The sequence below is a fragment of the Clupea harengus genome, chromosome 1 (genome assembly GCF_900700415.2).
Source record: "Clupea harengus chromosome 1, Ch_v2.0.2, whole genome shotgun sequence".
Taxonomy (NCBI): Eukaryota; Metazoa; Chordata; class Actinopteri; order Clupeiformes; family Clupeidae; genus Clupea; species Clupea harengus.
This window is the reverse complement of record NC_045152.1, coordinates 29,048,709-29,065,510: the sequence shown is the minus strand read 5'-3', so window position 1 is coordinate 29,065,510 and position 16,802 is coordinate 29,048,709. Positions and strand designations below refer to the sequence as shown.

The following is a 16,802-nucleotide window of genomic DNA, read 5'->3' as shown; positions in this document are numbered from 1 at the left end:
CCTCAGACCCTGAGAAGAGTTTGGGTGATGGCTCATTCTGACATGGGCATGACTGCTAGGGGAGTCTTTTATTCAGTCATCAAAAAAGAACTAAAACCCAAGACTGCATAAAAGACTGAACCTCTGCTGGTCTTTCCCACTTACAGAATGACCATGTGTTGATTAGAATCAGACCAATCTTTGTGCATGTACAGAGAAATAAATAAATCAATTATCACTGGCCCTTCTAACCTGGCAATCTGTAGGTGTGATTCACAGTTAGGCAAGCTTTCCTAACAATAAAAATAGTCATTTCTAGTGTTTATTTGCTCACTAATCCGAATCCTCCTGAATATATTCCTTCTACTTGGATAACTTTATTGTGCCATCACCTAATTGTGGAAATGTAATATTCAAGCATTGTAGAATCTTGTCTATACAGAGCAGATCTGACTACAGGTGTTCCATACAACTGACCAATTCATCACAAACTTGATGACGTGTGGGTGTCGGCACAGCTGTAACCTAGGAGACTCATCAGATCCCCCCGGGACAGGAGGATACATCGGACAGGAGACAAACATGACAACCAAACAGTTTCAGACTCAAATTCTTTTTTTAATAGTCCTCCTGACAAAATTTCTCCACAAAACAAAACGGAAAAAAATAAAATAAAAATTGTATATTCGATCACTGACAAAACAAGCACACGGCCTCACAGTGTTGGCAGGTCTATTCGAAACAAAACCGAAGATATGTTTAACCGATTCCATCATTAAGGCATAAAACGCAATACATTTTAAATTACTCTTAAAATTAATCAATCAGTCATATCTAATCAACACTGAGAACGAACATTGCGACTATTTTTGTTTATATACTGTTAGGCTCTCTGTGGAACATAAAAATGGAGGAAAGTCATTTAATTTAATTTATTTTGTTTACTTAAGAAAGAAAATAACAACAGCATCCTGTGCTCCCCTGTAGGGGGTAGAATATAACAGCTTTCAGCCCCTGACACCCCTCTACAATTGCTTTCACAATGAAATATATTTTTATCCTCATGCATGTCTGTACAGCATTACTGGAAGGCAAAGTTACAATTCAAAAGCAACCCCACCCCCCTGGGAAACAAGTGGCTTATAGACGAGCCTCCGTTCCTATCTTTAACCGTAATAGAAGCGGGACTGCCATCTTTGTCTCTGGCCACTACAGGGTCATTAGTTGTTTTCCTTAAATCCTTTCATTTTTCCCCATCTTTACAAATATAAGACCAACGAAAATGAACAGGCCGGGGCTTCCCTGCCGATTTAGCTCAAGCTGACAGTACTCCTCGGGTAACTAGAAACAAACAAAAATGAAATCATCAAAAGTATTACAGCTCAATAAACCACAGGCTTCAATATACACTTGTCTATACACACACTTACATTAAAAACGTCATCACCAAGCAGTTGCACTGTCAAGTACTTCAGTTTAAGCTAAAGGTTAATGGGTTTTACTCTGATAATACAGTATTTTCAACTCCACACAGCACAAGGCGGAAGTTAGCAAAAGGGAAAAAGGAAAAAGGAGAGAACACAGAGAAAAGCGCCTCCTCTCTAGTGAAATTTTTTTTTTTTTAAATCAGGATCGCCCTCTGCTACATGCTCCTACTAGCACCAGCGCCTTCCATAAAACCATACTGTGAGTGGATTGGTCAAGTACTTCAGAAGAGCATTTCACTCTAAAGTCCATTCAAAGTAGGGATGACTGAAGGGGATGTAAGCACCAGTAACCGCGGGGGAAACGGCTAAATTATCGCAAGAGAAAATGGGTTGTAATTCAGTTCTAAACAGGTTCCTTTCATTCTCTGAAACACCATGTGGGCAAGTGACTACACTACTTTCTCCTTTAATACACTTCACGTCCTCCATCTGAATTCAGTTCAATTCAAATAGCCTCGACCGAAACCACAAACAGGGACTGATGTGGCGATAGGCGTTTGTAGTGATGCTCTAGTGTTACACAGGACCCAACTGTCCACTAAAAACATGCTCCCCCTCTTAGGCCCTGCTGGCATGGTAACAGGACTGACCAGCCAATGAGACAGCTGCCTCAAGCCGTTTGTTAAACAGGTATACAGTAAACATTTGCCTCGTTGTTCCAATCTGCCGCCCTCATTCTGTTGCCGAGATATTGTGACCTGGAAGAGAATTCCAGAACAAATACCACTGAGTCTACTAACAACCAAGAGAGACTGGGAAGTCTTCTTTAAGCTGCTACAGACAGCAAACAACTCGGTTCACGAACGGAGTCGAACCACCGCACAATTTTGTATTATAACGGATAAGATCCATGCGATGGTTGCGGGGGGTCCTGTGGCTGTGATGTGGCAGTCTAATTTACAGTACGTCACCATTAGGCCACTTTCAACTCCCTCCAACCCCAGCCCAGGTCCCCTTGGCTTGACGGCAGTCCTCCTAAGCCTGAAACATTTTTTAATGCCAGCGAGTCTCCTCCGAAAGGCAGAGAGAGAGCGAGATCAGATCAGAAGAGAGGATTTTAAAATCATGAGCACAGTAGGGGGTTGGGGAATTGAACTGAAGGGGTGAGCAAACACTCAATGTACAACACAAAAATGTTAGAAAAGAAAAACATAAAGAGAAGGAACGAAATTAGCAACATATTACTAACAATGAAATTTAAAAATTGACCAAAAAAAAGAAAAAAGAAAAGGAGAATGAATCTGTGTCCATCCACAAGTGGTGCTGGTCCTCGAAAGACAACCTTGTGCCCAGCCTGGCCCCACATCGCCACACTGGGGGCTACGAGCGCACCTCCTCACTCTGTTTACCACCCCGGTCCTGCAGAGGGCGACAGCGCGCACATAAACTAAGACGGATTAGGTCATTGAACAATAAACAGAGGTATATAAATCCTAAAATAGGAACACACTATCACACACAGGTTAGCTTGACACAGGTTGCCTTTACAGACACCAAAATAAATTCATTTAAAATATAAATAAGTAAATAAAGTTTGTTCAGACCAGTGTGTGTGTGTGTGCGCGTGTCAGCATGAGTGAATCCGGCCGGGTTCAGCAAGCCTTACCTCTGGCGGGGGCGGCTTGACAGTGACGGGCTGAGAGGAGCGTCTGGGGGGTGAGGGTTTGGGCTGGGCGTGCTGCTGCATCGTGTCGTAATACGTGACCCCCCCGTAGACCTGCGACTGGGCCTGCACAGAGCAAACAGGCTTAACAGCGCATCAGGCTAACATTAGAAACCAGAGATAAACTGAGAGGTCTCTGTCCACACCGAAGATCGGAAAGGAAATTGCTCACATTGTTCCATTAGAAGAGATTTGTTTCATCCATTGTAGATGTTTTAACTAAATGTATTCAATTGCTTAATCAATCAAAGTGAGTGTGCAGTGTGAAGAGAGATGACGGGAGAGAAAATAACTTCTTTCCCAAATGGAAGAAACAGAGGAGGGGGGAGAGTGAGAGAGGCTGAGGTGGGCACCTGTGGGTTGGGGTTGTACATAGGGGGCAGCGCAGTGCCCGGGGAGTAGGGGAAGTTGGTGTTGCTGAAGGTCATGACCCCGGGGGGCGGGTAGAAGGGTGCGGCCAGGAGCTGCTGGGGAGGCGGTTGCCCCGGCGACATGGAAACAGGCGGAGCGGCGTAGAGGGCGGGGTTCGGCATGGGTCCGCCTGACTGGTGAGGATGAAGACCTGCAGAGAAAAAAAAGCAGAAGAAAGGAGGTGAGAGAGAGAACGTGAAGAGTGATGTGGAAGAAAGATGGGGGGGGGGGGGGAGACGATGCTGAACTACGCTGCACTAAAATGGTTCCACTTATTCGCTCTCATATTTGACATGGAACGAGTGTGATGACAAAGGGGTGAGAGACAGTGAAAATGAAGCATCTGCTAATTCCCTGCAGTGCCCGGATACCCTCCCAGCAGCTGGTGGCAAACCAAAGCGGAGCAGAGCAAAGCTAAGGGACACATGTAAATGCCATCAGGACACAACAGAGATACAAGGATGAGAGAAAAAAAAAAAAAAAAAAAAAAACACACACACACTGATTGGGTGAAAAGTAGGGCATTATCTTTTTTTACTGCACAAAAGCAATTATTTCTCATTTCAAAGGCACTCATCACTATTTGAGTCACGTCCCAACACACATCAAACCCAATCGGGACGCATCAAAACACTGTAGCAGTAAGTGGTAGTGAGAGCAATGTGGGGGGGGGGGGGGGGGGGGGGGGGGAGGGAGGGTAAATGTCTCACAAAAAAAACAACCATTACAAATACTCCCACAACCACTCAGAGAACAAGAGGGGTAGGAAGTATACACTAAACCGATAACAGAGAGAAGGATTAGGGATCAGAAATAAATAAATAAATAAAACAGGAGAGCATGCTCGTCACGTTACGTCTCTGTGAACAGAGCGTCCCTGCTGTGACGTGATGGGACATGGCACCGGCACTGACCTGGATGGCCCGGGTGTGGGAGGTGCATCTCCGGCTGGACCAGCATGCCCTGGGGCGGGAGAGGAGCGGGGCTGTCGCCGTGGGCATAGATTGGTCCCTGGTAAGACACTGGAGGGGGCAGAGAGGGGGCAGAACAGAGGAGCAGAGAGGGGGGTTACAGGTGGAGTCTCATACAGGCGCATTCTAGAACCCCAGAAGGGTGGTTCAGCTCGTGCCTACAGGAGAATCCACAGTGGTGCCTTAGGTGCCTTCATACATCATTCACCTAGATGAACCTTTTTATAGGTAAAGATTAGACATGTGCCTTCCAAACTCTGTACAGAAGAATATTTCCATTTGCTAACTGCTCACATTTATCAAACCAGTGTGCTCATTCAGTACGCCAAGAAGCCAAAGTGGTCCAAACATAGTTTGCTTATTGTTTATTTTGGCGCAAATTCAGCATAGTCAGCCAATACGGCAAGAACAGTGCTTACGCTGCACTTCAACTGCCAGTGCAACACTTGAAAGTTTAAACTTCCTGTTGACTGTTTCTGAGGCAAGTGTGGTAACACTGCTTGCTGTGGCACTTTGGCACTTTTTAACCGTACCACACACACGCGTGCACCATCTCACACCCGCACACACACACACAGTATGTGGTGTGTGCCCCCTGCTGGTGGCTGAGGGAAGTGCACTCACTGGGTTCGAAGTAGTGGCCCTCCATCACTCCTATGTGCAGTGGGGCAGGCTCAGGCACAGGCCGCTGCCGCTGGGACGAGTAGCGCTTCGCCCGACCACCGCCAACACCCTGAGAGAGACAGAGAGAGAGAGAGAGAGAAAGAAAATGGTGGGGGGTTAATAGGAAGTGTAGAAGACAGAAATTGAGATAAGAAAAAAAACAAGGGATGGGGGGGGCTTAGAGAAACATCAGCTCCCAAGACACTGAAAAAACAGGTACTATAATAAAGCTCACCATCTCCTCCATGTTGGCATACGGAGGTGGAGCTCCACCCATGTGCATAGAACTGGGAATACCTGGAGAGAGAGAGAGAGAGAGAGAGAGAGAGAGAGAGAGAGAGAGAGAGAGAGAGAGAGAGAGAAATTATATGAACAAGTCTGCACAAAACAGAGGATCCGGTAACGGAGCGGGCATACATTTGCGTTAAATATTTCCGGTTCAAGTTGCGGTCAGGTTGAATTAAAGCAGTGTGGGGCAGGGGGTGTAGGGGTAAAGAACCCTAAACAAACAACTATAGGTTCAATTAAGTATGACAATTCTCTGACAGCACACTACCCTGTATCCAACCTATTAGGCGAGGTGTTCATCTTCTACACCATACATATAGAACATGGTCAGGGCCTACTGTTTAACCTACACGTTAGAAGAAGGCATAGCTAGCCTGATTATTAAAGGGAAACTGAGATTTTTCAACATGGACCCAATTTTTTTTTTTGGCCTCAAACTTTTACTTAATAAAACAATAAAAATCTGTCCAGTATTCAGTTAGAACACTATAACCAGCAACTGCAAAATGGCTATACGACGTAATACCATGGGGGGAAATATCGGTGTCAACATGGAAAGGATGCCTACAGAGATAGACCTGTGTGTTTACCTCAATAACTGTAAAACAACTGTAGAAAATGACTACCGTGAAAATGAAATGAAAATGTTTCTACAAGTTTCAGTAGATTACGTTTCAGTTCCTGTAGAAAATGACTAGACAAATTCCTGAAGTTTTCTCTTTAACGCAACAGACAAGCACTTAACATGAATCAATCCAAAAAAAATTTAATTATACATAACCATAAAACCATACTAGATCCGGATAGATTTGATCAGTTTTATGAGCTCTGATCAAATAAAAACAATTGTATATAAAAAAATATACTGATCAAATATTTAAGTTGTTATCGAAGTACTGCTTGATGAAAATAAATTGAAAACAGCTGATGAGCATCAGTTTTTCTTTCATTAAAATCCGGTAATAAGCTATATATGCGCCTCAATATTTGCACTGTGGTGTTGGGAGGGGAAGGGGATGCAATTTTTCCCCCTCATTGTCAAAGGGGGGGGGCCTGCCATGAGAGGTCTGGCAACCACTGAATTAAAGTATAAGGCTTGAATCACTTCTGAGTTGACCAGCGCATCACTGACACACACAAACCATCCAAGTCATGTTTCTAAGCGATCATCCATCATTTCTGCATGCCTGTCACTTCAGTGCAGTGTCCTGTTCACTCAGCTTCTAGACATGGACCGGATGTCATTTAAAGACAAATGACAAATTTGGGTTGCAACAGGGCTGACACACAAGACAAGTAGATTTCCGATATGCCAACTATTGTTTTTTTTTTTTAAACCATCAGTCAAGTGCCAGTAGCCGGTCATAAAGTGTTCATTTACATGCACAGTGGAAGGCCATCTCCCATTCTTCCTCAAGATATTCAGTACAGGACTGAAGGGTTTAAAAGTCTCAAATGAGTCAACTTTTTATTTTTTATCATTTAAATATTATATAAAGCACTTTAAATTGAGAATTCGAGGATTTTAGATAAGCAAGAGAACACATTTCATACTTGGAAATCATTTTGAGTTAGACCAGCCACAAGCCAAACCAACAGACACAAGCACAGGTTTTGCTCTCACCCCTCAGATCTGCGCGCAGGTATGATGGCGGGCTCTGAGCCCAGTTCTGTCCAGCGAGGCTGAGCCTGGCGAGGTCCTGGTCCAGGCCCGTGAGGGTGGCCGGCGCTCCGCTCTCCCCCTGACCGCCCTGCCACTGCTCCCCCTTTATCCCGCCGCTATCACCGCCGCTGCTGCTACTGCTGCCTCCTGCACCTCCTGCTCCAGTAGGGGGCGTAGTTGTCTGCAGGGGCGAGGGCTCCTCCAGAGACGCCTGCTTGCCAATGTCTGAGGGCCGCGGTCGAGTTCTGCGGGCGGCCGAGTATGACTTCCTCTCCACCGGCCGCTCCGGGGGCGGCGAGGCTTCCCGGCCCGCCGAGGATGCCGGGATATCCCCTCTGCCACTGCCGCTATTCTGCTGCTGAAGAGAGGGAGGAGAAGGGTCCTGCTGTCGCCGCGAAAACTGTAACGACGGGGCCGTCGCCGCGGCAGTGGCCGCCACAGCGATGTCCCTCTCCGTCTTGCTGTAGTGGCTGTAGCTGGAGCTGGTGAAAGTGGTCGTCTTGGTGATGGCGGGCCCCTCGTCGTACAGGTCGTCGTCCAGCTCGCCAGACTCACCCAGGTGCTGCACGTCCTCCACCACCACAGAGGGGCTCCGCTCCGACTGGAACCCAGGCCCAGGGCCTCTGACCCCCCTGAGCCGTGGGCCACGCTCCCCTTCCACGTGCTGTGGCCGCTGCGACCGGGGGGCAGGGACGTCGGCGCCGGACCTTGGGCCCCTCTCCCCGCGCCCCTCACCCCTGTGCATGTTAGGCTGCGGGCGGCTGCCCTGGAAGCCCCGGTTGGGCGGGGCCTGGGAGGAGGAGACTCTGGGGGCAGAGGGGCGCGGAGCGAAGGGAGCAGGGTTGCTGGAGGGGTGCGGAGGGCCGGTTGATTGGGGACCCGGCGAAGGGGGGACGCTGCGGGCACCTTGCCAGGAGGAGCGAGGGGCAGGTTTCTCGCATGTTAGGTCACGGTAACGCTTGTCACGGGACGGGGGCGAGCTGTGCCTGAAAAATAATATCACACGTCTACATCACGACCCAGACCAACGGCAACACAGACCATTAACAGATTCAGCGCAAGTATCCCACATGCACACACCTCAGATACATCAGACACATACATCAACACAAATAAGGCCACATCCTAATCCTCATTTCACAAACGGAGAGATGAGGACTGCGTTTTCACCAGGATCTGACTGCATGTTTGTTTTACTGACAAGTGAGCTAACGACGTTGTGTGTGTGTGTGTGTGTGTGTGTGTGTGTGTGTGTGTGCCTACCTGGGCTTGCGCGGGCGGTACTGTCGTCCCTCGCTGGGTCCCGTGCCGTTGCGGATATCGTAACCGTATAAGTCGATCAGCTCCTCGCGGGACTTAGGCGCCTGCTCCTCCTCTCGAAACCTATCGTGCACCCAGCGACCCTCGTCCTTCCACAGCTTCCTGTTACGGCCCTTTGGCCTGGGGCGAGATTTGACGAATAATCTTGACTGAGTGGACAACATCCATCAATACACACCTCACATTTTGGGGGTAAAAAAAAAAAAATGCTGCTAAATCACACATTACCATAAATCTACTAAAACTAACCATCAGCTTCAACTCTTTTCAGTGACAAAACAGAAAGCAACACCAAGTCATATTGGTTAGAGTGACTGTGTCTTCATTTATGGATTTCCCCATTTCAGTGGGTCTCAACTGGTCTGGCCTTGGGACCCACAATTTCCAATAGGGATTTAGTTCAATTCAAGCCATAAAATAAACAAAAAGATAAACATAATCTTAGGCTAATGTGCTATGAATGCAAGGATAAAACTAGGCCATAGTTGTTTTTTTTTTTTTTACCATGCTGTAGTCATCTTGGGACTATTTGCACCCCCCCCCCCCCCACTTTATGATTAAAACTGCACATTATATACTTCATTAAATTAATGTATACATGTTGTTTTCTTTCCCACACACAAAACTGCATATAACATAGCTAATCTCAGTCACATGCTAATGGCAAATCACAAGCAATGTTATGTAACTACAGTAATTAGCGAAACATTTGAGACAATACAAAGATTCAACAAGCCCACCAGTGGCATATCAAGTTGAAGCTCTACCCGCTCACATTACAGCACAGCTCCAGCCCACACTTCAGACTCTCATACAATGGGCTATGCATGAGAACTGCAAAGACTCAGCTTTTCCATTTGAAATGAAAGCTACTGTTTATATATTGTATATAGTTCTGAAGGAACAAACAGTCTGCAACCCATTCAGAAGGATTCTGTGACCCACTTTTAGGTTGTGACCCACCAGCTAAGAAACACTGTCCCATTTCCACATCTCCCTTTTCAATTCTCACTCACTACCTCTTTCCTCTCTCCCATCACTCCCTCGCTTTCTCCCTTTCTCTCCATCACTACTGCCGCCGCCGCCACCACCAACCAAACTCTTCCTTCCTTCCTTCCTTCCATCCATCCCTCCTCATTCCATACCTTTCCTCCTCCTGTGTCTGGCCTCTCACGTCGTGCTCAAAGAACAGGCCCTTGCGGGGGATGTAAGCGGGGTTCTTGCGATCCTCGTCGTCGTCCAACTTCTGGCCAGTTTTGACATCACCTTTGTTCTCAGGGTCATCGGTGCTCTCCTGTAGAGACCCACACACACACACACACACACACACACACACACACACACCTTCAGCCAAGGTTTTCCTCAGAACATACACACCCCAAAAGTCAGCTTCTCACTGCAACATCCATACTATGCACAAAACAGGTCTCCCCCTCAGTCTCTCTCACACACACACACAACACAGACAGAGCGCGAGAGAGAGAGAGAGAGATAGAGAGAGAGAGAGAGAGAGAGAGAGAGAGAGAGAACTTTGTGTTCCAGTCAGTCTTTTTCTGAGTCATGTGAAGTTATTTTTATTTCAACCCATCCCTGCCGCCTGATCTAGGGTTTGTGCTCTCCTACAAAATAACTGTTGTGTTTTTATCGGGTTCAAGTCCACAGAGAACATCTTGAGAAATTGCATACTTTAATTGCATTTGCACATTTTTCGATGTGCATTACTGTTCTTATTCTAATATATGCTTAATGCACAGTCCTTAAATGGTATATTATTAGTTATGTTTTATTAGATTTATAGATGACCTGGATGGTTGTATATTAATAGGTCCAGTGTGATGTATAGATAACCTGGATGGTTGTATATTATTAGATCCAGTGTGATGTATAGATGACCTGGATGGTTGTATATTAATAGGTCCAGTGTGATGTATAGATGACCTGGATGGTTGTATGTGGTAAGCTGCATTTCTCTCTCATATCATACCTGTCCATCTCCACTTTGCCTCTCTCCGGCAAGGTCGCTCTTGTCCTCTGTCTTGGTGTCCTCTCCAGCCTCGCCTTCTTCCACCTCCACCTCCACCTCCTCTTCCTCTTCCACCTCCTCCTCCTCCTCTACCACCTCTCCTGCGTCTCCCACCTCTCCTGCGTCTCCCACCTCTCCAGCCTCTTCCACCTCTCCCGCCTCTTCCACCTCTCCAGCCTCTACCACCTCTCCCGCCTCTCCCTCTATCTCCAGCTGCAGCTCCACGGCAGGGCCGTCGGGTTCGGCAGGGGGAACATCAGCGGGCCGAGATGACTCTTCCTCGCTGAACTGCTCCCGCTCATCATCCTCCTCCTCTCCTCCCTACGACCAGAGGAAGCAGTTAGACAGGAGAAACCACCTCTGGGAGCTTCATGCCATAGAAACAACAATAATCTTTGAAATCTGAACATTTGAAAAGGGCCCCTTCATGGGGTAGTGCTGTCAATTGTTCATACATGATTACTATACAATCTGTCAATTTCACTAGTCTTGCCAGCAGGAGAATATGGCAGGAATACGTCGTCATCTATCATCATAATCAATTCATTTGCTGAATTTCTGCATGCGACACAGAATTTGAACTGCTTCCATTACTTAAATTTCCACCAGGCAATGAGGAAGACGCAATGGATATCTGAGAAGCAATCTTGTCATGGGTGATTGGACAAAATCACTAGACCATTCAACCATAGGGGTTACCAAATTGCAAAAAGTTATAACAAAACAGTGAAAAGAAAAACCTGGTTAGGGTGTGCATCACTCCGAAATCCACGGACACTAAAAGAACAGACATATTCTGTGCAACTTACCAGATACAGACTGGGATTGATGGTTCAAGCTTGTGTTTTAAATCAGACATCTGGCCAATCACAACAGAAGAGCATTCCTTATATATCAGCCAAGCTCACCTGCCTGACAAAGACTAAATGCCTGGGTCCAGAGCAATCAGATCAAACAGGTCTTACAACACACTAATCACAGTATGCAAAGAAATGCAGCTCGCAAAGCCACTTACTCAGTTATTGCATCACCCTGTGCAGGAAAGTCATGTGTGGGGTTTACTCAGCTTCTGAAGAAAGCCAACTTTTAAATCTCTTTCCAATACAGCACTTACTGTAATTCAGCCTAGTTTGACAAAGAAAGCCAGTTTTCAGAACGAGTTCCAACAGAGATCTTGCCCTGTCATCTAGCATTTCCTCTAATGCAGCCTGAAAATAGACAAGATGCAGTTTGAGGACAAATGCTTGAACCATCAGGTTTCACTCCACAAAAGCCACTCTTGCCCCATCATGTTCAATGGAGGGAGACCAAAACCGTCCAACTGGCTGTGGGGTTGTGAGGCAGCCAGTTCACCCCAGCTGGTGTGAGTGTGTGTTGAGGGTTAGGAAGGTGGGTGGGGGGGATGGAATCTGCCTGAGCGGAAGCATGCTGGTCTTGATGCTCCGTGAGAACAAAGAGGCCTGGGCAGCCTCAGAAACAGGCTCAGCGCTGCTGGGAAGGAGGCAAGTGGAAATGTACCCGGCGAACTGAATGCAGCCGCCACAGACGGATAGAGACGGGTTGCTAGGACACCATTCGTAAAAAGACTGCCTCTTGGCAGCAGAGCAAGAGCACGAGGTGGGGAGAAGGGGGGTGGAAGGGAAATAGGGATGAAGACCGATGAAGACAGATGGGAGACAAGAAGAAAGGATGGAGAGGTAGACAGACAGACCGAGAGAGAGAGAGAGAGAGAGAGAGAGAGAGAGAGAGAAAGAAAGAAAGAAAGAAAGAAAGAAAGAAAGAGAGAGAGAGAGAGAGAGAGAGAGAGAGAAAGAAAGAAAGAAAGAAAGAAAGAAAGAAAGAAAGAAAGAGAGAGAGAGAGAGAGAAAGAGAGAGAGGAAGCCATCTGGATGTGCCGGGGTATTACACAAGCTGTGGTCCCGTGTGGGCTGAGGAATTATGTAAGCAATTACCAACCAAAACTCTCCTGAGGTCCTTCTCATCCCAGCATTCAAACACCCGAATACCAGCAGACCCTTGACCAGATGCAGCCGACCGGACAGCCGGAGACACTGCCACATCGGTGCCAAAGTCAGCTGCTGTCAAGACACAGCATTTGAGGACACCGAGCAGCGTTGGACTACCAGACTCTCAAAGTCACAGCGCTACAGCCAAGCCACTCGTGCTTTGGCCCATATAGCCTCGAATAGCATCCTGTCCTTGTGTGCCTCTCCTCTCTTGGCACAAGAACATCTACATTGGACACAACAAAACCAGCTTACTGGTGATCTAGAAAAAGGCTGATTGCATATACTATGCCTTTGATCACTCTTTTACTGTCCATGTAGTCATACTACGGAAGACAAAGAGCCTTTTGCTCTTCAGACAGGTTTTAAAAAGCTGTTACCTGCCGTGACCAGTGCCAGCATACCTCCATCTCTACGCTTAACAACAAGAACACACAGAGCAGGACCCTCGGGTCAAATTTTAAAGCAACTGACTGCAAAAGTCCGGTACAGAGACTGCTTGCTCTGTGCCGTTTCACTACCTGCTGAGGGTCACAGAAAAGACAGCGCAGCCTCTGTGATGACTAAGAGCAATGCACTACCACAATGGACGAAAGTTTGAGATGATGGGGAGGACTGTGCATTAAACAACTATTTAAGACGCTTTAACCTCCAGCTATTGCATCTAAAGTTGCCGTGGCAACTCACCTCTGAATGCGAGCCGTTCTCCTCAGGATCCGCACTCTCATAGTCCGACAATACCGCTGCAAGGAAAGAGAGAAAAGTGATCAAAAAGTGAACAGTGCATACCAAGCTCTGCCTTCCATTTTGTATGAAACCTTCAAGCACTTCCCATTATGTTCCTGGCACGGTCTAATGATGACTGCTTGTAACCGCAATACATTAATTTGCTTATGCACAAAAAGCAAATTCCGTTCATGCAACGCTTGCGTACAAGGCTTTACAACTACAAAGCAATGACAAAGATTATACAAATAGTAAAAATAAACTTAAACCTTACCCTCGCCTACCCCATCTTCACTCTCCTGAGGGAAGAAAGAAAACATTGCAAAAGTTAGCTTGGTTACTGGCCATCATGAAAGAGCTGAGGGCACAGGCATCTAGACCACTGGTAGACCTTCACAACTTACTGTTGAAAGAGTCCTATAGATATTCGCTATGTAACTCTTAGCTACAATCGATTTTACTCTTAAAGGAGCTGGAATAGCGACCACAGGAAATTAACAAACCGACCACCGGTACGGTGACCGCAGAATGGGCCCTCGAGCTGAACGCATTTTGGCGCTCTGGTCCACGCGCATCTGTTTTTGCTCTCAACGTCACAGGGACTAAACCCTGTGGTTTAGCTCCTCAATCACAGTCATATATTCGAAGTGAAGCTTTTATATGTCGTTGTTGGCACACAGTAAGCAACATTAAACAAACAGACAGCACTAACAAATGGTGTTTCATTCGCATCCTTCATGCTAAAAAGGACTAGCCATGACCAGCTGAAAGCGCTGAGCTGCCGCTAACGTGAATGTCAAAACCAATCCTGTGATCTACCACGGATAATGGATAGTCTGTTCAATAACAGCCATCGGATTTTTCCTTTTTGCCCAGATCGTGCACATTAACGACCACCGTTATCCCATTGAAATAAACCTGACACCTCTTTAATAATAATGGCTAACGTTATTACTGAAAGGGCAAACCTGCCTTGTTAGCAAATTACGGAGTTGCCTAGATTAACGTTATACTTACAACCACTAACTGTTCCGTCTCGGCTACAGCAAGCTACTAAAACTCTTACAAGTTAGCTATCTAATAAATGTTACCGGTAAGGTCAGTGTGAGAGCTGGCTAGTGCGAAGAAGTACAGGCTAATCACTAGTTAACTAGCCAGCTCTCACACTGACCAACAGACATTTTTATCGTTTACCAACTTGGCTACTTAGCTAGTCAGCTAACATTTAAGTAGTGTCAGTGTCAATATTTTGTGATTGCCACAGAACCGATGAACGACAGAAGTTGTCGGGCCTTTTATACATGTGCTGTTGGAAACATAACTTACACAACCTGGAGACTAACTACCAAACTTCTACATGAAACAAAAAGTCATTTCTTCACTACGCTAGGTTAGCCAGTTAAGATCGCTCCCACCAACTCGGAGGGGGGGCACTCACACACTCCGATTCGTCATCCCTCTTCACCACAACTCGTACAGTTGGCACCTCCACGGGCTCGGGGTCCCTTACACGAGCCTTTCCCCCTGGAGAAGATGGTCTCTCGGTCTCCGAACCAGAGGCAGATTCGTCCTCCTCCTCACTGTCCTGAGACGCGCGCCTCCTTCGTCGTCGCCGGTCCGCCATCTTAGCACTGAAGGAAAGCAAACCGGAACCTTGCAAGGAATTGTGGGCGTTTTGTGCTGCGTCACATCCTCGTAACGAAAGAACGCTTGCATCCATGCGTCAGGTGTTGTCTATTATGGTCAGGTGGGTAGGCGACGAACTATGGAATCAAATAGGGTCCGCACGTTTAGATGCAGATGAAGATATCAAATGTCAGTCATTCCAGTGATGGCAATTATCTAATTGTTGTGTATTTCCTTTCACTGTCAACGATAATTCACGCTTAATATAGCCTACATGTGAGGCATCTAAATTTGCAATTTAGATAGACTATTATCTTATGTAGGCCATTGCTCTAGCTGTCAACATTTGTTTTTAGTTATACACAGGAAAATATATAAAATTCCTTGTTTATATTGGTTGGGGACTTCCCACGGTGGCCAAGCCTCTTACTGTCGAGTAGGCTACTCGTACCCAACATCCTAGCCTAAGTAGGGTGCACTACAACCCTCATTCCGATACTTAAAAATACTTCACAGCAACAAAGACACTATAATAGCCTCCTACTCCTACACTAGCTATGCCAGATCCACACGCACTATGCTAATGTGGTCTGGTGCAGATTAATTGCTTTCAAAATACTGCAGACTTTAGCATCAATCTAAATTATTATAAGTATTTGGACCTGATGCAAGCTCACGATATCTCATCAACTGCTCATCGATAGCTTAGAGTTGTACACAATAAAGCTTTCTATTTCATATCTATGGCAAGAACAGATGTAGACCCGATTGTAGCCTAGTCTTTTCTATGATACATGAGAAAGGGGATGCATATTCTTGAGAGGCCTGTGTAGTTCTGTGGATGTGAACCCATGGGTATGGAGTTGCCGGACAGGAACAGGATATCTGCTGAAACCCAGCACAGTACTGAGCATATCACTCATAAGGACTTAGAACTGACCAGCATGCCCAGAAAACACCTGATTGTGGAAAAAAAACTTGCAGATTTGCTTCAGACAGGAGTCTGAATCTGATCCAGAATCTCCTGTCATCTTGGTTGCCTACAATTTAAGAGCTTCATGAATTATATTCATACATGCATTCAGAATATGCCGTAATTATCTGAACAGTAAAAAGTGGAAAAGTGTTGCCTCAACACAAGGAAACCCTATTAATGCTATTAGGAGTCTGTGTGCTGCTCCTTAAGTGCCGACTATTCTTGCATGAGCTATTTACATGTTTACATTGTTATGTTGTCTCCATGCTATGCCTTTGCTAGGTATAAAGCAAAACTAATGGTGGTGGTTTAATTGGCTGTGGACAACTTCAACCTGTTTCCCAAGCAAACAAGCTTTTCTTTAGTTTGCCACCAGGTGGCAGCACTGCCCCATCATACTCTTTGCTGCTGGTTTGCAAATATAATGACTCCGAAGGTCTGATATTGTCCTTTGAATTTCTCTCTCCCCACCAATTCTATGTTTCTTTTATCTCTTCATTGAATATTTGAATTCAGATAATGCAAGAAAATGTCATACAGATGACTTACCAGTGTCTTTGTATCCAGTCCATTGAAAATAAAACAGTGGCTTGATGCATTCCACATCACAACTCCAAATTGTAACCTCAGTTTTTCAAATGTATTTAGTTTGTCTTGTCTCTTCGCATAATGGTTATCGCTAAAATGATGATGATCCAAATTCAAATGATTCACAGCATACTGTATCGGTTTAGACACTTTAGGTTTTGCAATCTAAGGAAAATGTGAACTGAAAGCATACATTTAGGATTTTTCAACCAAAGGAGGACTGTCCTTATCTAGACAGACAAAGTCATGCACAGCACACACGCACACACACAAATAAAATCACCTTTAAACGTATGCATAGTCACATAAAAGCATAAACAGGTTTGTATGTGTGCACACAGCAGTGTTCTTAAACACGTGTAATGCTCTTGTCTCAGCATCTCATTTGTTTGTAATGAGATATCTACATACA

At 45.9% G+C, this 16,802-nt stretch overlaps 1 protein-coding gene across 2 annotated transcripts; it reads right to left on the bottom strand.

Moving 5' to 3' along the window:
* Positions 1-576: 576 nt before the first annotated feature.
* On the bottom strand, positions 577-14,911 carry casc3 (casc3 exon junction complex subunit). Of its 2 annotated transcripts, none has more exons than XM_042708664.1 (13): positions 14,639-14,911; positions 13,475-13,499; positions 13,162-13,217; positions 10,430-10,789; positions 9,591-9,739; positions 8,389-8,565; positions 7,087-8,111; positions 5,410-5,471; positions 5,136-5,244; positions 4,455-4,562; positions 3,483-3,691; positions 3,073-3,195; positions 577-2,853 (listed from the first exon to the last, which is right to left on the bottom strand). In XM_042708664.1, exons 1-13 carry the CDS (start codon positions 14,822-14,824, stop codon positions 2,812-2,814), a joined length of 2,631 nt encoding a protein of 876 aa, XP_042564598.1. In that variant the 5' UTR covers positions 14,825-14,911; the 3' UTR covers positions 577-2,811. The 2 variants fall into 2 exon arrangements, with proteins under 2 accessions (XP_042564598.1, XP_042564599.1); XM_042708665.1 differs by having other exon boundaries at positions 577-2,825.
* Positions 14,912-16,802: the final 1,891 nt, after the last annotated feature.

Bases quoted from the DNA above. Each gene is read 5' to 3' on its own strand.
- casc3 (XM_042708664.1), bottom strand. From the start codon at position 14,824: ATGGCGGACCGGCGACGACGAAGGAGGCGCGCGTCTCAGGACAGTGAG. The intron at 13,500-14,638 runs GTGAGTGCCCCC...TTCTTCCCTCAG, and splicing joins GGGATGACGAATCGGAGTGT to GAGAGTGAAGATGGGGTAGG. The intron at 8,112-8,388 runs GTAGGCACACAC...ATTATTTTTCAG, and splicing joins TACCGCCCGCGCAAGCCCAG to GCACAGCTCGCCCCCGTCCC.